Here is a 23043-nt window from a genome sequence, read left to right as displayed (position 1 = left end):
CTAGAATTTGATACTTGATGGCAGTTTTCCTCCTCTGCAACTTTAAAAACAGTTCATGTGACAACATATATGCGTAAGTGCAGAGATTGGCTCAGAGCAGATGACTGCTTCAGTGGTTTGCTGAGGACAGTACAAAGGATTTATACTGTAGAACTTAATGGCTCCATATATCATGTCAAGAAATCCACTTTTAAAGAAGTGCGTAAGTTCAGATATCCATAACTGACTATAATAACTTCTTCAGAGCAGTTATGGCCTGTTAAACAAATAGTAAATGCCATAAAAACTTATACACACCCCCAAATATGCAACCATCCGCCCAGATATAACAGTATACAGACACTATCTCTTATACAATGTAGAAGACTGATCAGCCAGACTGGTTCTGCCCATTGTACAATTTTGTGAAAAATCTGATATACCATCTCCTAAGCTGTAGCGATCCTGGTCAAGTGTTAAGTTTGTTACAGGAAGGATTTTACTTTAAACTGGAGAAAGAGCAGAACAGCACACGTGCATATTAGCAAGACAGGATGTTTTGGACAGTCTTTATCTGCTACTCTCATCTGGGGATGGTGAGGGCTTAGCCTGGAGGATACTGTGTCACATCATGAGGACCCACCAGAGGCACTGTCATCCTTTCACACTCCAGCTGCAATCCCTGTTTCTGGGCAAGGGAAGGATCTTTTGGGACTGTTTCTTTCCAACACACAGAAAGATTCTCACTGCCTGCTTTAAGTAAAAAAGTGACACAAAGAAGGAGGTGATTTATGAAAGGTAAACCTAAGAAGACCTAAGTAGCCATGCATTCAGAATATATGATAATAAGTAGGAAGCACACAAGAAAAGAAGACTCAAATGACAAATGGAAAAAGCACAAGGAGTGACAAGGGAAGAAGGAAAAAATAAAGAAGTGCAGGATTAAGAAAGTTTATGTTAATAAAGCCATAAAAGGAAAAAAAAAAAAAACAAAAACCAAAAACAAAACCAGAAATAACCTTCCAAATCACAAAAAAAAACCCATGCAGAGTGACATGAAAGGCTTTAGAAGTGAAGTGGTGAGGACAGAGTGCGATGTCCGAGCAGGCAGAACCTCCTACATGTCTATGACTTGCTCTTGTTACTATAAAATCAGTCTGATTTAATCTTGAATGCAACAGCAAAGGAAGACTTAATAGCGGAAAAACAACTCCCAAAAAAATAGAGAACAATTTAAGGGAAGGAAGGACAGTTGAGCAAGGAAGAAATAAAAGAGTTTAGAAGTATAGTGACAGTCAGTAGAAAAGGAGGAACTAGAGGAACTGTAAAGGAAGGGAAAAGAAGAGAAAGAAAGAGAAAACTGCACAGCAGAAATAGGTGACACTTAAGGCATTCTGCACTGAAAGGAATGACGAGAAATTTTATATCAAATGAAAAATATTAGGAAATGTTTCAGAAATAAGAAAGAAAAATCAGAGCAGTATAAAAGACATTTTTTACAAATTTAAGAAGAAGGGATAATTATGCAAAGAAATGGCAGAGAGATCTGGAAATGAAAGGCAAGAGAAAGGAAGAAAGAAGAAAATTTTAGTTTCTCTAAATTGTGCTGTTGAACTAGGGAGGAAAGAGGTGGTATGTGAATAAATGTCAAAACTAAACAAAAAGCAAGGCAGAGCAATTTCAGAATAAGTGCAGCAAACTTAGCATGACAGAAACCCAAATGTAAGATTCCTAAACCTAATGACAAACAGCCCCTTCTTGTTCATGTTTATAAAATTAGTATAGTCAAGTCTTCTCTGTGATCCCCTGAACCCACAGTGATTAAGGCTGGGCAAGAAATCAATATATTTTCTGCACTTTAATGAATGCTTTTTGTTGGAATGAATAAAAGCATCAAGGGAAGCTGAAAACTTGTCAGTCCCATCGTACATTGGAGGAATTAGATTTTTTGTTCTTGAAGAGGCACAGTAAAGGAGTCTTGGGATGCTGTATCAAGGACATTCTAGTAATAGTAAAAAGATAAATGAGCTGGTAGTAAACAGGATTCTTTTACAGCAAGATGGATCTGGTTCTGATCTTTCCTGAATCTGTTATAAAACCCAGAATGGGAGTGGAATCAAGCAGACAAGGTATGTCACAGCAACGCTTGATATCTCAACCTAAGTCTTGAACAACGACTATGGCAATGCCTGATACGTAAATGTTTAAATTTGAGGGAAAGTTGTGGATGTTTTCACAAAAGGAAGCTACTGCTATCATCAGCTTCAACTGGATAAAGCAGTACAAACCTCTCCACTTACTCTATCAGTCTACAGTCTTCCCCATGACTATATAAAGGCATTTTATATGAGAGATCAGCAGTAATGCACAGAGCTCTGCCTTGGGTTGGGCAAGGAACCAAGTGAGAGTTTTTGGGTAAGGATTAGTGGGCAGCCCAGTGTTGGCCCACAGATGCCAATATTGTAGTGGGTGTCTGTCTGCTACGGACTACCTGATCAGGGACAAGAAGTAGGTGAAATCTTCTTCAGACAGCTGGAAGAAGCCTCATGTTCACAGGCCTTGGTCCTTATGGAGGATTTTAGCCACCTGATGTCTGTGAATGTCAACACAGCAGGGCACAAGCAATCCAGAAGGTTTCCAGAGTGCATTGATGATAACTTCCTGATACAGGTAACTAAGGAGCTGATGAGGGGAGCTCTGCTGAGCCTCCTAATTTTATAAACAAGGAAGAACCTGATGTGTACATCAGGTGCAGCTCTGGCTTCAGTGGTCATGAGATGATGGAGTTCAGGATGCTGCAAAGAGGGAATAAGGCAAAAAGCAGGATGACAACTCCTGGTCTCAGAATAGAAAAATTTCAGTGTTGAGGGGTCTGCTTGGAAGAATGCCATGGGAGGTGGTCCTGGAAAGATAAGGTTTCCAGGAGAGTCGGTTGAGTCAGTAAGATCACCTCCTTCAAGCTCAATAGTTGTCTACCCGGACAAGCAGAAAATCAAGTGAAGGTGGTAGTTAGCCTGCCCAGATGAACAATGAGCTCCTGACTAAACTCAAACACAAAAAGGACACATACAAGAAGGGGCAGCAGAGTTGGATGACTCCAGCAGAAATATAGGAGCAGTGACAAAATATGCAGTGATACCGTTAGGAAAACTGAAGCTCACCTGGAGCTGAATCTGGTGAGGGCTGTGAAGAGCAACAAGAAGGGCTTCTACAGGTATGTCAGCTGCCAAAGAAAGATTAGGAAAATGTGAGTGTGATGCCGAATGGGACAGGGGACTTGATGATAAAGGACATGTAAAAGGCTGAGGTACCGAATGCCGCCTTCTCCTCTATCTTTTTTTTTTTTTTTTGTTAGGATTTGCCTTTTGGAATTCCAAGCACTTGAGATGAGGCAGAAATCCTGGAGCGAGGAAGACTTTCCCTCAGTGGAAGAGGACCAGGTTAGGGAGCATTTAAACCAACTGGAAAAACATGAGCCCATGGGCCATGATGTTGATGACTCCTCTAGTAGTCTAATGTCATTGAGAGGCCACTCTTACCTCTGAAAGGTCATGGTGATTGGGTGAGGTTTCTGAGAACTGGAAGAAAGCAAATGTTCCCCCATCTTTAAGAAAGGTGAGAAGGAGAATCCTGAGAGCTGCAGGTCAGTCAGCCTCATCTTGATCCCTGGAAAGGTGGCAGAGGAAACAGTTCTGAAAACCATTTCCAAACCCATGAAGGACAAGAAGAGTGCTGTCTACATAGACTTATGAAAAGCGAATACGCTTGACAGACATCACAGCCTTCTACGATTCGATGACTGGCATAGTGAGTGAAGGGAGAGCAGTGGATGCTGTGTTTCTCTTCTTAAGAAGAGTTTTTAACCCTGTTCCCTATAACATCCTCATAGACAACCTGGTGAATAAGGGCTACATAAAGACAATGAGTTGGGCTGAAACTGGCTGAACTGCCAAGCTCAAAAAGTTGTGATCAGTAGCATGAAGTCCAGCTGGAGACCAGTCACTGGTGATGTACCCCAGGGGTCAGTACTGAGGCCAATAGTCTTTAATCTCTTCATTAATGTCCTGGGTGGTGAGACAGAGTATATCTTCAGGAAGTTTGCAGACAGTGCAAAACTGGGAGAACTGATTGATAGATCAAGTGGTTGGGTGGTTGTACAGATGGCCCCCAACAGGTTGGAGAAACAGGAAATTCAGGCAGATCAACAAAAGAAAACACAAAGTCCTGTGCCTAGGGAGGAATAACTTCATGGACCAGTACATGCTGAGGACTGGCCATCTGAAAAGCAAGATTGCAGAAAAGGTGCTGGTGTGCAACAAGCTGACCATGAGCCAGCAATGTGCCCTTGTGACAAAGAAGGCCACCAGTATCTTGGGCTGCATTAGAAAAAACCTTGTCAGTAGGTTGAAAGACTTGATCCTTCTCCTCTACACAGCACTGGTGAGGCCACATGTGCAGTGCCGATCCAGTTCTGGGCTCCTGAGCACAAGAGATCCATGGACATAGTGGAGTGAATCCAGCAAAAGGCCACAAAGACCATTAATGGCTTGGATCATCTGACATATGAGAAGAGGCTGAGAGAGCTGGGGCTGTTGTTTATATTATTATATATATGGAGAAGAGAAGGCTCAGGGAGGGGAAGCTCTCAGCAATGTATACAAATATCTGATGGGAGGGGAGTAAAGAAGACAGAGCCAGGCTCTTCTTAGAGGTGCCCAGTGACATGACAAGAAGCAATGAGCACTAAATGAAATACAGGAAATTCCCCTCAAATGCAAGAACAAACTTTTACTTTGAGGCTGGTCAAATGCTATGCAGGAGCTGGTTTCCCAGAGAGGTTGTGGAGTCTCCATCACTGAAGATATTAAAAATCCAGCTGGACACAGCCCTGAGCAACCTGCTGTAGCTGACCCTGCTTTGAGTAGGAGGATTGGACTAGATCATATCCTGGAGCCCTTTCCAACCTCAATCCTTCTGTAACTCTCTGGAAAGATGTCTTCATAGTAAGAGTAAGTGTAGCAGCTGGGAACACACGGTTATGTTATTTCTCCTGTGTCCCAAAGCTGCCTTGAGTCAAGCTCTGCCAAGGTACTGGCCTAGAAATAAGTGAGATAGAGTATTCAGCATAATGAACAATTCATAATGATTATAACACAAGCGAGCAAATTAGAACTATACATATAACTCAACCTGATCTATTTTAATAACTTTAAGTCCTTGATAAATTGTTGAACTTTTAAAGCATGAAAACACTATCATTTAAATTAAATCATCAATTAAAGAAAAAAATTATTATTAAAGGTTCGTTTTCCAGTCTGGCTTTGAAACAATAATTACTTTTGTGTAAAATTATAGCTTATATAAAATAATATATATAAAACAAAAAACTTTGTACAATTTCATGAGATATTATTTTTAATGACAATATTTTCTTTTTAAAAATTATGTGGTATGTGTGGGGATACCTTGTATCTTAATATATAAACAAATTATTATAGTTATTGAATTAATTATAATGTAATATTTAATGCTTTGCAACAAGTATTTATAGTGAACACAAGATGGTGCACTTCTCCTAGAAGATACATAAGCAAGCACGTTAATGGGAATAGACACAATATCTCAGTCTTTTTCTGGGTTAGAAAACCTATACTTAAAAAAAATCCTATAATAGTAACCCTATTTCTGTTATCTGGAATATAAATATATTTTGTTTCTAGTACAAGTAAGGAGATTGTTATAATGATCATATTTCCAAGTTACCATCACAGTATTCAAAAAAGCCTGAGTTCAGTATTTGAAGGTTGGTGCTTTCAAAATTTATAAAAATTGAGCCAATGGAGTTGTCTGTATTTTCTTAGTGTTGGAAAGTTCTGAGAATGTACATGGAGCCAATAAACTATACTTTTTCATTTATTAATGTAAAATGTTCATAAATTCTTTTAATCCTGAGTAACTCTAAGGCAGAGAAACATGAAAAGCATTAATAGTTCTTCCATAAGCCATGTTTACAAAGTAACATGAAATAAAAGCAGTTATATTTTATATTTAAAATAAATACTGCTTTCACTGAGGCAATAAAATAAATAATGACAAGTAATACATGCACATTTACTCTATAAAATAACAGTATTTATAAAGCTCTAAAGCAATTAAATATTCTGTGTGCTATTAATAATAATTATACTATTGTGATGTTATGACATTAATAATAACATACATTATCCGTGGGTGTTGAACATAATTTTGTTGGGTATTACAGGATGCTTTGTTTGGGTGTAAAATGCAAACACTGCCAGGTCAAAATGTTTTTACAGGATGAAGTCAAAAGCTGACTTGTTACGGGCCTGGTGTGAAGCCTGGCTGTTCCACTTCAATGCTTTCCCCAGTGTATTTGCACTGTTTCTCAGCACCATGCAGAGTTAGTGCAAATCCTTTGCTTCTAGGATGTGAACTGGCTCTGAGCAAGCTAGCTTGAGTGTCTACGTTGTACTTCATTGAACCCTTTGAGCCTGTTTCAAGACAGGGCTTTCAGTCCAGGACTCCTTAATCTTAAACGAATGCCCTACCCTACTTGCTATTTTTAGACTTCTCTCTCTTCCTCCCTTCCCTTCTTGTCATAACATTTTTGAGAGGTCTTACTTTCTCCTAACAGTTAATGGGAAAAATCTGAAATCTTAATAATGGCTAGATGTGAGAAATATTTTGCACTGAACTCATTAGACATTTCACACCTACTCCTCATGTCCTCAAATAGCTCATTGCATCATGCTATGCGCATGAATTCTTGAAGCATAGATCATTTGGATTTTCCCACTGTTCCTTACTGAAAAAAAGAGCTTGCTTTCCTGCACAAGAGGAAGAAAAATTAAATTCTTTAGATGTTCCTTGAACCATCCTTGAAACAGAGGAAGAGGTTTTCTCTCAGCCTCTCCAAGGAATAGTTCATCAGTCATGATGAGAGACTGTTTCACTCACTTTATTAAAATTATAAAATTATTAAGATGGTTTTAGTACTGTACACTACAAGTATATTATCTAGAGTAAAATTACTTATCTTTACATTTGACACTAAAGAAATAAATCATATTAAAATAGCTAATAGAAACTTGAAAATGAAAGGTGCTTTATACTGAATTTTCTTTCTCAGCCACCTTCAGACAGCTCTGTTCAAGACAAATATAACTTTTACAGATAGTTAATATCATATACACATCGATAATCTAGGGTTTAAAAACTGCTTATATGTGGTTTCATGGGGTTTTTTGGAATACAAACTCACCAGAGTATGGCAGCTCAGGAGCATGTGCTCAGAGCTCCAGTCTGTCTTTAGTTCGTACACTTTAGGTGTCACAAATAGTTATTCTGTTCAGGGGCAGAGAGGAATTGGGATGCTTAGCCAGTGAGGGTATTTCACCAGAGATAACTGCAAATAGCGCAGAGGAGCAGAAAATCACAGATAAGCACTCATCAGTAAGGAGGCCATCCCAACGTTTCTTTATATATATATATATATATATATATATATGTTAGAGAGGAAGCAGGAAGCAAAACCAGCAAAGCTACAATCTATTTACACTCACAAGTCCTTGCAAAGGGAAATCACAGGTGTTGCACATATCACTTTTTTGTCATTAATACTGCATACCTGAAGTGCCTTTTCCCCATTAGAGAATTGCCCATGCTAGGGTGATCATCTTCAGGGATTCTGGCTGTAAATAAGGACTTGAGTGCTGTTTCTAAATAAAGCCGTGCACTACTCTTCTAAACATGGCCTTAGATTTCTATCCAAATATGTTTTTTGTTAATAAAAAGAAAGTAAGAATGATAGAACGTGTGCTCCTTTAAGAAAGTCACATCTGTACAGGGATTTAAAAACAGGCTTAGAACTCAAAGGGACAACAAAATAGGAGAAGGAATGACATTTTTTTTTCTGGTCTAGTGTTTTTGATGCAGAGTTATGGATGGAAAAGGAAGCAGTACTACTAAATAGTAGCCAAAGGTAAGAGAGCAAACATCTTGTACATATGCTGAACATATAGAGGATTTTCTCTTATCCCATATGCTCTGGTTCTACAAATCTGCTTTTAGGTTAAAGCATAGGTGTTTGTGCTCAGGTCTTTGAAGAAGCTATAAGTCTGTCATTAATCAGGCTGGAGACCACTCTTGCAGTCATGGGAAATGAAATGAACAGGTAGTCAGTGGGTGAAAACACAAAGACTCATTTTTCAAGTCTTCTTACTAAATGAACTGACACCTTTTGATGGTACTAGCTCTCTAGTTTTCCTTTTTTTGATCCTTAAATTAATTTGTTAGACATCTGAAATCTATTGTAGACAGTGACTACCATACACAAAAATATGATTAGATATATATATGCTTATAAGATATATTCAAGATTAAAAATGTAAGGACAAAAGCAGACAAAACTCATGATGATAGTTGGAATAGCTAATAATGCTGATCACGAAATATCAGATCACTCTAAATTATCAGCTATTAAGAATTAATTAGTTATTAAGTGTTACTTAGAACTCTACTACTAATTTGATGATATGAGAATCATTACTGATTTTCTGTAGGAAATTTAACAACTTTGTGCATTGTATGCCTTTCCTTCAGAAATATTTATAGCACTGCTGCTCTGCAGAGCATCACTGCTAGAGGTTTGGAAACTTGTAAGACCACTTTTTACATGCCAACAAAAAGACATCTATATTTTAAATGTAATTGGAGCACACTGATCAAACCATATGGAAATAATCATGTAAGAAATATCTTTAAGATTTCTCTGTTCTACACAAATGTCAAATCCCCAGGAAACAGCTCTATAACAAGAATTAACACTGAACAGACTAATACAGAAAGAAAGCATTCCTCAGGCTAAGTAGCCGGTTTCTGCAAAAAGACTTCCATTTCACAGAGTCTTATTTTAGGGAAGACTCACGATCTTGTCAACTTAACTCCGCATTAAGGAGAGGAACTTGGGGAGCTACAGATCACACCACCTCCTGGCCATTCCTACAGCAACAGTAAATACAGATATTTTACTGCGTTACTTTTTCCTGTGCACATAGCCACAACATAAATATCATCTTCTGCTTTGTTTCTTTCTCAGCTCTAGGTGAACAAAACAGCTTTTTCCTTCTTTGTCCCCAAGCAGAGACACAGGTGTCTGTTCCCTGATGCTCATCTCCCTGAACGAGGTCTGACATTCCTTCTCTTCCATGCAGATGATCTAATTATTCCCGCACGCTGCCGAAAGACGCTGCAGTTTTGGTGCTATGAGCCGTGTCTCGCGGCGCGCACACCGGACATCTGCTCGCGCTGATTCCTGACAGACAGCACCGGTCTGCGGCGTAGGGCAGCACTTACGGACAACTGACAGGGCCCGGAAAGTGCAATCGGCATCGCCTTTAAATCTCTAAAGTCATCTTCCGGTGTTAAAAAGACAAATGCAGTTTCTTCTAATATTTATGAGCAGGCTCAGTACACATATCTCAAAGCATAACTGAGCCCTTAATAAATTTTCAGCTTTTAGCACACCGTGACTGTTCAGAATAAATTTACAGAAAACATATCATGTTAATATTTTCAGCTTCCCAGTCAGAACACCAGGCAGTATAGACTATCATCTGTTTACAAGAATGGAGTAGCTAGTAAGATGTAGCATGATAGGTAAACATATTAGGAATACTTTAACAGAAAAACCCACATTTTTCCATTTTTTCTGTTAAAATATGAAAGCCTTGGAAACACACACTTATTCAAACCTTCCCTTCAAGTTAGTCATCATAGTGCTTCACTCTCCAGTTCGTTATACGCTGTGAACCTCCAGTGTCTATGCAGTTGTTTCTAAGGTAACAGATCAGGATGCCTTGTGAAAAAAATGAATCAGATCTTGAATATTCAAGACATCTCCACTTGCAGAAATGAGAAAAGAGCAGTATCATCTCAACTGAGGGTTCTCAATATCTCTTAGACCCTGGCCTGATTTACAGACAAGAAAAATATAATCCACCCTAAGGCTGCAGTGTGAGCATCCAGTGGTATATGCAGTTGCAGGCATGCAGACTGTCAGAAATTTTTAATCAGAGCCATAATTAAGGAATTACAGAGGCTGTTCTCAACAGAGTCTCATTGCCTCATTGCAGGGCACACACACAGAGAATACAGATGAAGAATATGTTTGGTAGGATTGCACCTTTATTCCAACCACTGACAGCTGCACAGAAATCTTCCTGTCAGACATGTGATGCATGAACCAAAAAAAATACGTTAAAAATTAACGTGAATCAGCATGCGAAAATAAATGCATATACTCCTTCCTCAAGAGACTGATACGCATCATTTCCACCAAAGAAAACAAGTTGATTTCTTTCACAGGTGATCACCAGGTCAATAATTTTCAGTGAATAGGTTTATTGGGTTTTGCTGAGAGTTTTTTTTGTGGTTGGTTTGTTAATTTGTTTTTTTTTAAACTGAGTAGAACTACCTTTTCTTTCTTTTGAAGATTGTTTTGCTTATTATCTGTGTCCAGAAATTATATAAACGTATGAATGTAGGCAAGGCATATAGACAGAATATTAAACAAAATATCAAGTAAAGCTTTCAGAAAATTTCAGTTAGTACAAAAAATAATAATAGCGAAATTCTTTGCTTAACAGTATCTGATGTATATGTTTATTGATATATGCATTCCGGATTATACAAAAACACACCCACTATCTGTGATAAATGATCGTGTATTGTAAATGTATTATTCAAATGCCCATCATAATGAGATCTAAAAAATCAAATTCAAGAAAAGGATCAGGCTTGATAAAAATCTTCAGAGCTGTGTTATTTCCCACGTTGTGTAAGGGAAAACTGAGACACAGTGGCCTTATAGCTTGTGGATCAGATAAAAGTCATCGTCATTCAACTGGACAGCTCATGGCTAGTTATACTTGTCTTCCTGTCTCTGAATCCTATGCTCTGTCTACTGCATTACAAATTATTGCTCACTATAAATGCTTGGAAGAAAACTGTTCTGAATATTTAGATTGTTTGTTTGGGAACATTCTTCAGCGACTACTCTGCATGAAGAGAACATTAACAGCTTTTGGGACTTGTATCATTTAACAAACAGAAAGGTGGACATATTGATTGGGATCTTACGTTCTTGGAAAGATGTGAAGAGCATCTGGAATCTGCTGTTTCGACTGCCTTCGTCTGCCCACATGCGGATTACACCAAGACCCGTCCGCAGCATTACATCATTAGCAACAGTGCTGCAAAACTTTGCTTTCAAATCCTCCACGGAGCTGCTTCCATCATAGACAGCTACGAAATTCCTTTTACATTCATTGGAATTCTGCATCTCGTAGTCCAAGAATCGCAAATAGATCTATGAAACAAACGAACAACAAAGGCAACACATACAGACATTTGAGACTGACTAAACAAACATTAAACACCTTTGGTCTATCTTGTGGGAGAAAGACTACACAATACCACCATCAAAATGATTTTTCTGGAGCTGATGATCCATAAGCCACTTCTCTGGAAGGATATTAATATGGAAACTGAGCACTGTTTATATTTCCTGGTATTTTGTCTTCCTTCAAAGCAGAATTCAGTGGATGATCTAGATATTTTTGTTGTTCTTTGCAGTAAGGTCTTAATTTCCAAATATATACCTGTTGTTGAGAGGTATGTACAACAGTCCTTCAAGCTGAAGGACAGGCAACCTAGAAATGTCTTTTGCTGGCTGGCACAGCATTGCTTTATTATTTGCCTGACATGGAAAATAATAAGGCAAATAATTGCTGCTCCCTTCCCAGAGTCAATATGTGTCATCTTTGTGATGTGTCTCAGCTACACTGATTCAGGAAGTGAGAATATGGGAGCCAGGCAGAACTCAACCATTAATCTTTTTATGTTTCCTCAAGCAATTTGGCCACCATCTCAGCTTTTCTAAACAAAGCTTTATGGTATAGATCTTCATAATTTAACAGGGTTGAAATCAAGAGTATTTCCTGGAAACTGCTAGAAACTTAGAGTGTTTTTTAAGAAATGTCTCTTGCATACAAGCTAAGTTCTCTAGTAAATATAATAGATGTCTTGCCCTTTGCAAAGAACTCTTTAAATCTACCCAAAAAGAAGCAGAGGCGAGGAGAAAATGCTGTTCTTTGAAATTCAATTACTAATGCAAGCAACATCAATTATTCCAGTAACAGAGAAGCTAAGTAATATTTTAAACAAATACATGATGCATAACCAAATTTTCAAGCATAACCAGGATACTTCAGAATAATACAGAAAGGTGAGGTAGGGTAGAAATAGTGTAAAAAGCCAGTGACCATATTCAGCATCCAGCTATATGCATCTTCACTTGAAAAACTTACCAAAAAGAAACTCCACTGTATTAGACATCAGATATACTTCTTTGTGAATAATGCTATTAACTTCAGGTAGTTTTTTACATGCACAGAGCAGTTGCCTAAAAAGCTTCTCTGGATTTGCATAAAGCACACAAACATAGCATATCCTAGTAGCAACAGGACTCACCACCTCATAAATATATTAAAGCTTTTATGGTTTGAGAATTAGGTGCTATTATCAGTCTGCCGCTGTTTAATAATGGTTGAGATTTTTAAATGAGCCTTTTAAGATAGTGTATTATAGTACAATTTCATTGCTTGTTATGCTTTGCAGCTCATCCCTCTGAAAAGAATATTTGTAAAACTATTTTTACTAGCGTATGAAATTTGGTACACTAAGTTTCATTTTGCTTGCTTAACCTTTTTCTAGTATGTTATTTCTTACAATAATCCTTATTTCTGTTCCAACATTCTTATTCTCCAGAAGAACTCAGAGGAATATGTTTCAATTAAATTGCAGTTAAATGAATTCTACTTTCACCATTTATCTTATTTTTTTAAATATTATAAATTAAGGAAGCTGCTAATATTGATCTTTACAAAATGGAACAGTTAATAGCAATGCACAAAGTAATATTCAAATAGCAATATCTTTTATCAAGGACTACTTTTTACAGCGTTTTGCATTTGATTTACTGGTTCCGCCACCCCTGCAGTTGAATGAAAAATTATTAGAGTTCAGTCACCCAGCATTGCTGAAGTTTTCTCACAGTATCCACTACTTTTTATAAATGTGTTGTCATGAGATGTCTTGCCCTTTCCTCTCCTACTAGGGGACATACAGTTCCCACTCCTGTTAAAACAGGTCACCTCTTTCCTTGACAAAGTCATACATACATCTCTTAAACAAGGAAATTTGTTGAGTGCAGAAATTGCTTTTCTGAAGTTCCTCTGCACTGGCTACATCCCTCTACAAGTCTTTTTCATTCTCTACTCTCTTTCTCCCTTCCGCAGGTGCTCAGGCACCTGACTCTTTACTCCTTCCTGTGCTCCAAATCCTTGTTCTTGGTATTCTCCATCTATTTAGAGCATTTCTGTCTTGCTGATGCCCGACTACTTTAGCCCGTCAGATAAACCTCGTCTTCAGTGTGGCTCCTGCTCTTTTCTATTTATATAGCATCAGCCACTTCCATTGCCACCAGGCAGATGGTTGACCTTTGCTGTCAGCTGCTTCCTAGAAATTGCTACACCTCTGATAGATGGTGAATGAAAATGTGCAGAAATTAACTGGAACCAGGCAAAAACAAGCAGTGAAAGACCACTGAGAGAGCGGCAAACAGTGATTTTGGACCAGTCACTTTAGACTTTGAAGTCACTAATTGAAACCAGCAATGTAGAACTGGGATGGGCAACGTGAGATGAGATCTCAGTCATCACTCCTTTGGTTTGATAAGACTCTTTTGTATTAGTTGCTCCTGGGTTCCAGCTGGCCCAGGCACACTCTTGTCCTGCCAGAGCAAGAGTACATGTGAGGAAGGGACGTATGGGAAGAGGCAGAGCCATGATACCCACACCCAGCAACTGGCCACACACTAGAGAGCTGCTTCCTGTGTCCTAGAGACCAGTCGCTCCTGCTCAAAGAAGAGTGTAACAGGCACTGTGAAACTCTGGCACCTAGACTCCCCTGTGAACCTGCTGAGATAGTCTGTAGTTCATCTCCGCATAATGTTTCACTTAGAACCGGGAATTAAATGCGCACTTTGCTTCTCTTTCCTCCTAACTTAAGCTCCTGGATTCAAATGGGTGCTTCAGTGCTTGCTTTGTCATAGGTAATCCAATAAAAACCTTCTGCAGGTGATTATATGCAATATATATGCATATATTGCATATATGCAATGCTATATATGGATGACTGTTTTCCAGGAAGCAAAACATCTCAGAAAAATGTCTCATAGGAACACGCAGAAGGCTTCCAACATATTATTGTCATGAATAATTATTTTTATGCCTTATATGCCCATCATATGTATATCACATGCATGTTCTAATATACCATGTATAGATATGATAGACCATACAGATATAATGCAATGTACATATATCATATTTTTGTCTTACTACATTCTTCAGAAAAACTCTTACTCCAGAAAAAAATACCTTGGTCTGACTGCAGAATAATAGTAAAGCTATACTGCACCTAATGGGGGAAGGACATCTTATAGTTATTTATTTCTATGCTGATGTCTTAGACATGTATATTTATATGTACGTACGTATATGTGTACGCATATATATATAAGCACACATATATCTTGTATAGGACATGCCATTTCAGTATTGAGATGTAATTTATGTCAGTTTTATTTATGTGCGCTAATCCTCACTGTGGTTATAAAACACCAGCTCTCACAGCAATTTCCAGCATTCATCAATTATTCCTGATCCGTTCAAACAGATTGTTCATATAACAGTATTGTCAAAGTCTTATTTCTATGGGCTTATCATTTGACATTCTCTAGTTTCTGGCGGCATGCTAGCCTTGTAAAATAGTAAAATATTTCTTAAAGTAACAGTTATAAGTGCTGAAAAGGAATCAAGAGAACAATAACTTCGCATTTCTCTTTCATCGAAGAAGCCAACATTTCCAGTTCTTCCCAAGCCTGAGTTCTGCTGTTGGTCATACCAGTTCATTTCTCAGTGTGATAAATTCAACTAAGATCATAACATATATAGACTTAACAGGTACTGGAACCACTGGAAAGAAAGATTTGGCTTTAAAGTCTGCATCCATCCTTCAGAAGAAAGACTGCACCTTCTCCAATAGCATGAAGTTCCATAAGTTAGAAAACCAAATTCCTGGTATTCTGAGGTGAGTTGGAGCTTCATTCTCATAGTTTCCTTTGGACATTACTATTCCCAAAACTTTATATAAAGTAATGAGGACTTGATCCAAAGTTCACTGAAATCAATGGGTATATTTCCATTTACTTGAGTTTATCTGGATCAGACGTAAGAATTAAGACTGTAGTGCATTTTTAAAAACTGGAAACTGATTACACAAACTGACAACCTGATATTGGATCAGATTTTGTTTTAAAGAGCTGAAATAATTTAATTGCATCTGCACACCTCTGCCAATTTTAATGATTATATTACTATATACTTGCCATTGTTCCTGTCACTGGCTGTAAGACCCACATTAGCAGAAGAAAATAACTAAAAAATGGAATTCCTCAGAGAAAGAATAAAACTGATTATATGACAAACTGTTATCTAATGCAAAATGTTCCTGATACATGGTTTTCTGAAATCAATGACAATATTCTCATTACTTTCATGGTATATGGATCTCACTAAAAGAAATTAAGCAGAAAGTGAGAGAAAAATTATCTGTTTATTTAATTTACTGAAATCTTAGTCATTACTTCTACCAGTAGTCGATAAGAAACTCTACTCCTGGAAAGAAAACAAATTAACAAAAAAGAGGTCACAAACTCAAATGCCACCATCTGCCTTCATTAAGCCTTTTTTCATTGGTGCCAATGGGAGCTTTTAGAATGATAACATTTCTATAGGTATTGACACATTATATTAGCATAATCAGGACATTCTTGTTGAAGAGAACATCTTATTTGAAAGAAGCGCCATTACTGCCATATCTTCTTCTTTCATGTTTTTGTTGTAAAGTTTTAATAATATGCTTTACTCAAATCATCAGTTCCACATTACTTGGAAGAATAGGTTGTTAGTGCACAAGTATTAGCTTTTACTGAGCTTCGAGATGTCACTGCAATTGCCAATGCCATTAGCAACAAAACTGATAAAGCCTCACTGCAACTGTGGCATATATAATTTACATTCAATCACATTGCATTTTAAATTATTGTCTTGTTACCCTTAAGGTTTGTATTGTCATCATAAGAATGAAAAAGGAAATGCCGTACAGGTTTTACTATTTTTTTATTTAAATTTGAAAACAACAGAAATCTCTTGATTCCATATATTAGAAAAAAAAAAAAGAAAGAAGGGTTGTAAACTATGAATAATATATCATCTCAGTAAAATGGTCAGATTATAATCTCTTCATAGTGAATCACTTTTGATGAGTTCTGCTTTTTAATCAATCACTGAAGGTTAGGGCTGACAACATGATTGATCGAGCCAGTCAGGAAAAGCTTCAAACCATATCCCAGCATATCAGACTTAATATATGTGTGCACAGACATTCAGTCCTTTATAATGCATCAACACAAACCAAACCAAACCAAACAAAAAAATCATTATTTAACCACCAAAAGTAATTTAGGTATAGAACAAAAATCTCCTCTTCATCAGGGCCTACAGTCCAGATTTTGCATATTCAAAAAAATACTTGTAAGCACAGGCCTGGGTTAAACAGTCTTATGTCTTTCCCCACTGCTCAGAGATCAGTTACAGCGTTTACTTTGTTCTGCATCGTGTTCAGCTCTAGGTGATTAACAAAGGAGTTTCAAGATGATACTGCCAGTATTTAGGTCTGAGAAACTCAGTTTTTTAAAGCAGATTGCGCAACATTAATTAATCTGCTTCAAGGCAAAATGAAATCAAAATTACTTCAGCCTGAAAGCATTAACAGTACCTGTTCTGTTTGAGTTTTTGTTTGGTTGGGTCTTTTTGACAGTTTTGGGGCTGCTGTTACCAGTCCAGGACCACGCTTGCAAATGGAGAACACTGTGCCTCCTATTTTCCTCTCTACTGGGGTTTAGAGAATACTGTCTCTCAAAGGTGACAACCTTATATGGTACTTATTTTAACACCCTGTGAATCACAGCCAGGCTCAGACATCAAAATATCATTTTCCTGGACAAGTGAAACTCTTTCAGATTTCTTTGCTTTGTCCTATTTGTTTCTTCAGAGCTGCAAGTCCCCAACAACTGACATTTATTGTAACTGTCAAGTCATCCTCATTTTTCTCTTGTACAGTGACAAAATGCTCACAAGTGACAACATTTACAGCTCCTTGGTGCTGCTCTGCTTTTTAACACTGAAAACTGTAGATCACATCCTGATTCTGCTGTTCACTTTGGCAGATATTTTACTACTTTCATCAGTAGCTTTTTTTAACTGCATTTCCCAACAATTATTTGGTTTGAGGATGATGAAGTTGGTTATATTTCCATATCTGAATGGAATAGATTCATGCTAATCTTTAAAGGTTTGGGGTTTTTTTTGTCAGCACTACTCTGGCATGAGATTACTATACCTGCTAGGAGAGCTTCCAAATACACAATTCTACACACATGCTTGTCTTGCATCTTCATCTAACAAAACTTTTTCAAAGAAATTATTCAAATAGTTTAAGATAGGTAAACAACATTGTCTACTTGTTTAAATTTAATTTGTTTACCTTGTTCCAGGGATGACGTATAAATATGTTGTGGTTTTTTTTTTTTTTCATTCACAATATTATTTGCATTATCTGTATGTTAGCAAGCTTCAAAACTTCAGAGATGGAGCTCATCCGAAATCTGTAAAAGTGTCTCTGACTATCAGGTTTAGTCTGTAAATTTCATTTTTCTGTAACATTTCAGGAATCACCATTCAAATGCCTCCTATTAAATTTTAGTGTACTACTTAATGCTTCTTTTTAACATTTGAATAAGAAGCCTCCAAAAATTAGAGATATGCTAGTCTGTTAGTGCTGACAGCTTAAACTCTTTTTCTGGGAGCACAAGTTTCTATTTCACATATGAGAACAGAAAACGTTTTGATTTAGTCAGATTGATTTATACAGACTTAAAGCTTTGTGATCTGCTTCACCACATCTTTCTTCCTAATTGTCTAGGAACTCTGTGCACAATGGCTTATTCTCTCTCTAGACCACATTCAAACTGCAAGTCAGGCACCTGGAAGGGAAAGCATCATGTCTCTGATCAGATACGTGAATACAAGGTCCACCATGAAAATAGCGGTAAGTGATTTAGAGCCTCTGCCAGGTAGCAGTACCTATCCTTTGTAAATATGCAAGTGTCTTGGTCCCACTTGGGCTTTTGGCCCGGCCTCGCCTCTCTGTCACCCCACCCCAAGCTATGGCTGGCCTCATGGCCACTAGTGAGCCCAGCCACCGCCGCATCCAGGCTGCCATGGCCGGCACTGCCTGGCTCTCCTCATGCTCGAGTGGGGTGGGAGAATTAGGCATCACTGTCTAACTAGCTTACAACTTCATTTTATTTCTTGTGATGTGTCTAGACTATTTGCCCAGTTTAAATGTACTTCTTGCTAGTTCCTCCTGAATACATAACTTCCACTGGACTGGAATAAAATCGATGCCTCTCTATTTGTAGTTTGGATGCTCTTTCCCAAGCAGACCAGAGCTTCTGATTATAAGCATTGCTTGCTGTTTTTTCCCTGCATGAGAACACCAACTTTGTAAAGGTTTTACTACTTTTACCATGATATTCTGCTCTCTTTTTTTTTTCCCTACAAAACATCTCAAGGAACAAGCTCAATACAATGGCACCTTGCTGGGAAAGTTATCCACCAAAGGGAGCACTACGTGAGCACACAGATGTGTTCTGTCTTCCTGGGACCCTTGTCAAACTCTGTTGACACATGCAAATTAGAAAAACACTTGCAATTGATATTATCCTCTAACATTTCACCCTTAAAAGAAAGTGACAAAATACTATCATTCTTTTCATTTTCTGATTTTCAATTCATAAATAGATCATAGAGAATTCTTTGCTTATCCACTGCTGTAGCCAATGATATCTCTGAAATTTTTCGAATCCCAATTCAATAAGCTTATCTGCTTCCTCCTTTAGGCCTTGTTCTACAGTGAAGAATTTTAGGATGGGGAGGTTCCTCCAGCTCTTTACTGTTCAGGGTAGGTTGGCACATTTGGTCAGCAGCTCCCTTCTTCATTTTCCATTCTGGAAATCATTGAAGTCTGCTTCTATAAGAAGTGCAGAACCTCCAGTATTTCTGAACTCCAGATTCACATCTATCTTATACAGCAGGAACTGACTTTGAATGATTACAAGAAACACACACTTTGCAACCAGTCACTGTCAAATGTAAGGCTCTAGGTCTGTATACAGGTTGAACTTGTGTTTAAACCACCTTCTGCTGTCTTCTACACTTCCAGAAAGTTCCAGTTCTACATGCATTTTCAGCATTTTACTTACTGTTTTATAAGGTAATCAGCAATAGCTTTACTTGAAGAATGTGCAACAAATTTGCTGTTCTCTGTCTCATTCCAGCTTGCTGAGGATAGTAGCAATGTTACACATAGACTATCAGTTTGAAGCTCAGGTTTAGAGATCTCAGGTTCATACTCCCTGACTGATGTCATTGCTCGTATGTTGAGCTCAGAATTGGCTTGAATCTGGAATTGCAAACCAAGGCAAGGACTTGCTTCTTGCTTCTGCAGACAGTTTAGATTGGATGAGCTTAAGCCAAATGAAATTGCAAGCAGCCCACATTCTGGCACAGTTTAATTAAGAAACTAAAGATGTAAAGATCCAACCCAAGCTCTGTCTGAGAAACTCTGGCCTTTTAGGCATAGTTCCCAGTAACAAACTGTGCAGACCAGAGTACAGGAACATGTGGATTTAAAGACATCTGCTAAGTTCTTACTGTTCTTAGCAGGAGAGCCTGTTTTCATAGGTGCAAGATGCCATAAATCAGAATGATGTCACTGAATTATTGTATTGAATACGCCATTAGTTCAAGGTTAGATATGCACAAAGGAAGCTGACTGTAAAATATGGACAACAGAATCCAGTTCAATTGAATCAGGCCTATAAAAAATCCTACCATAAATCTTAGTTCATACAAGGTTTTTTAAAATTTTATTCACTAATTCATTGCTTAATATCTGAAAATTTTTCAACCTGTCCCAGTATGGTGAAACCATAATCATACGTGTGTGTGTATACATACACATATATATTTGCATATGTGTGCATATATATACACATATATATGTGAAAACCACACAAAGAAAGTTCAACTGCTAAATTGGACTTACCTCTCTAAGATGAATCTAAGTTTGAAAACAGTGTGGGGTTTTTTTTTCCCTAGCTTCCTGAAAAAGCTTTCAACTTCACTTGTCAGGAAACACTGATTTATATACTTTTATATTACCCTATCTCTCTACCCAGATAATTCTGTAAGATGGGAGCAGCAAGATTCATCAAGAGATGACCCAGCCCACCCCTCTGCCTAAAGGTAGGATTAGTAATGTTTCTCTCATTTTTCATAGGCTGTTACCTAACCTGCACTTTAAGACTGCTAGCAATACTGGCTGAACAAACTTCCTTAGCCAATTTTTCATAATCCCTCCCTACTGATTGAAATTTTCTTCCCTAGTATCTAACCTGAGTCTTTCAGAGTGCAGGACCATGAGTTATCCTATAGATGTGGACATCACAGCATTCCCTTCTCATTGTAAAACCCTTTTATTTTCTGGTATCACAGTCCTTCACAAAATATTACAGATGACATTAAATAACTTCCAGTCTTTCCTCAGGTTTTCTAGAACTCTCTCATCGCTCTCCCTTCCAGATGGTCTTCAGCTAATACATACTTTTTGAAATGAAACACAACTAAATGCAAGTATAGAAGCTCATGAAGAACTAAACAATCTTTAATCCTCTGCTAACAGTGGCAGTGTGGCATTCTTCTGTTACACGCTGAGCTTATGGTTATGTAGCTACACAATTTGTATTTTACATCAGGACTAAATTGTGCATAAATCTTACAGGTAAGTAAATATGTGATTTTTAGCAGGACTTTGAATCATATAGAACTCTAGATTTAGATTAAATGAGAATATCACAGTGACATTATCTACCAAGCAAGCATAAACTGAAATTAAGATTATAGGTCAATTTTATTATCTTATTTAGTTGTGCTGATTCTAATGAGCACAATCCTAATTTTGTGTTTACTTTTTTTCTAAGTATATAACACATGCAATAATAATTCATGAGTCATTTAATGTCTATAGCTATGTACTGTAGCAAAGTGGGAAGCTCATCTACTTAGTTTAAAAACTCTGTGAATACTGAATTTATATGAAAGTAAAAAAAAAAGAGAATAAAGTATATTCTGGAAATAATTTATCTGTAGTCATTATGAGCCAACTATTCAACTCCTCTACTAAACTTTCACAATAGAAAAATGCTGATACTAATGACTTATTCTCTTCTGGAAACCCTTTCCCTGCTTATTCAACACCAAATGCTGGAACAGTTAGATATAGTCAATACAGTCTCCTCTGAGATTACAGAAAAAACCTTATCTGTTTAAAGATGGCAGAGATTAGTGGATATATAAATTCTACCTTGTAAAACCTTCCCTGCCCAAAAAAAGATGCTAGAAAAAATATAATGTGGCGTTGTCTTTACTATAGTAAATAAAAGTAGGTGGGAGGCACAAAGCTGTTCCAATTGCAAAGAGAGGAGACATGGTATGTAGCCAGCAACAATTAATCCATATAATAACTGATAAGCCATGGATAAAAGAGGAAGTCAAACAGAATCCAAGAAAAGAATTATGAAATTCATTGCAGCCCTCTCCTGTTTGTTACAAAGACATGGCTTGCTGACCGTGGTGGGAGATAAATGAGAACACAATCTCTTTTTGTCTGTGGCTCTAAACCAAAAAGGCTAAAGGTCTTATACAGAGGAACGTGAATTTACCTTGGCTCTATTTTCACAGTTCCCAGATGAGAAACACTAATGACGTTAGGGAGCCAGTAGTGTTCCTTTAGTAGTCTCTATATTAAGTATTTGACATATATTGAAAATTAAAGTGATGATTACTTCCCAATTAAGAAAACACATTGATTCTTTAAAAATATGAGCAAAATTAAAGATGAATTTAAGAAAATTATGTATGGCACAAAAAAACATATTAACACTGCCTACATCATTATTTATAGAGAAAAAAGTTTGTTTTGGCTGAGGTGACTATCCTTCTACTGCAGAAGGAAAAAAAAATTGTTTAGAAGTTCAAGCTGTAAAGTTATTAAACAAGATCTGACTGCACTAAGAAATGCACAACATATTAGAAAAGTCAATTTCTTAAATTAAATGGCAAATCAGCAAGTGGATGAAGGACTGACCTTGGATCGAGGTGGTGCTCGGATGTACCATTTACAGTCTACTGCTTCAGTTTCAGAAGCTTTTCCTTCTTTGACAATTTGTACAGATTCCACAATTCCTTCAGGTCCTCCCATCTCAAACTCACAAACTGAATAACAAAATACCAGAAAAAATGAAACCTGAACAGCAAACAAAAATATTTTCTACAGCAGAGTGTAAAGGCCTCCAAGTTAAAAAAAAAACAACATACCAACCTGGCAATGGTTTCAAAACACCAAGGTCCTTAAAATCTGGATCTTAAAAATTGAGAAAGAGAAAATTAATTTTGTTCAATATATTGGCTATAATACCAATGTGCTAAAATTTGACAATGCACTTCAGTGATACGGTTAGACATATATTTCTTGGAAATGAGAAACGTTTCAAAAATATGGCAATACGCTAATTATTAATGCACAAATTATTGATACTATCATATCAAGTTTCAGGGGTTTTTATTATGAAATTCTTTTCTCTGTCTTTCAGAAAAGTGAGTTCAAAAATATTTCTGCATACACTAGCAAGCAAGAACATCATACAACTAACCAGATGATATTTTAATACATCAG

At 37.3% G+C, this 23043-nt stretch overlaps 1 protein-coding gene across 1 annotated transcript in view; it reads right to left on the bottom strand.

Moving 5' to 3' along the window:
- The window catches only part of NETO1 (neuropilin and tolloid like 1), a 70010-nt gene that overhangs the window by 5240 nt on the left and 41727 nt on the right, over positions 1 to 23043 (bottom strand). The window contains exons 5-7 of the mRNA XM_086609175.1: positions 22690 to 22731; positions 22456 to 22583; positions 11140 to 11368 (exon numbers count right to left, since the gene is read on the bottom strand). Coding sequence (XP_086465301.1) covers positions 11140 to 11368; positions 22456 to 22583; positions 22690 to 22731 — 399 coding nt within the window. The remainder of the gene's footprint in view (positions 1 to 11139; positions 11369 to 22455; positions 22584 to 22689; positions 22732 to 23043) is intronic.

The sequence above is a fragment of the Tauraco erythrolophus genome, chromosome 3 (assembly GCF_009769465.1).
Source record: "Tauraco erythrolophus isolate bTauEry1 chromosome 3, bTauEry1.pri, whole genome shotgun sequence".
NCBI classification, from domain to species: Eukaryota; Metazoa; Chordata; class Aves; order Musophagiformes; family Musophagidae; genus Tauraco; species Tauraco erythrolophus.
This window is presented reverse-complemented; position numbering and strand designations above follow the sequence as displayed.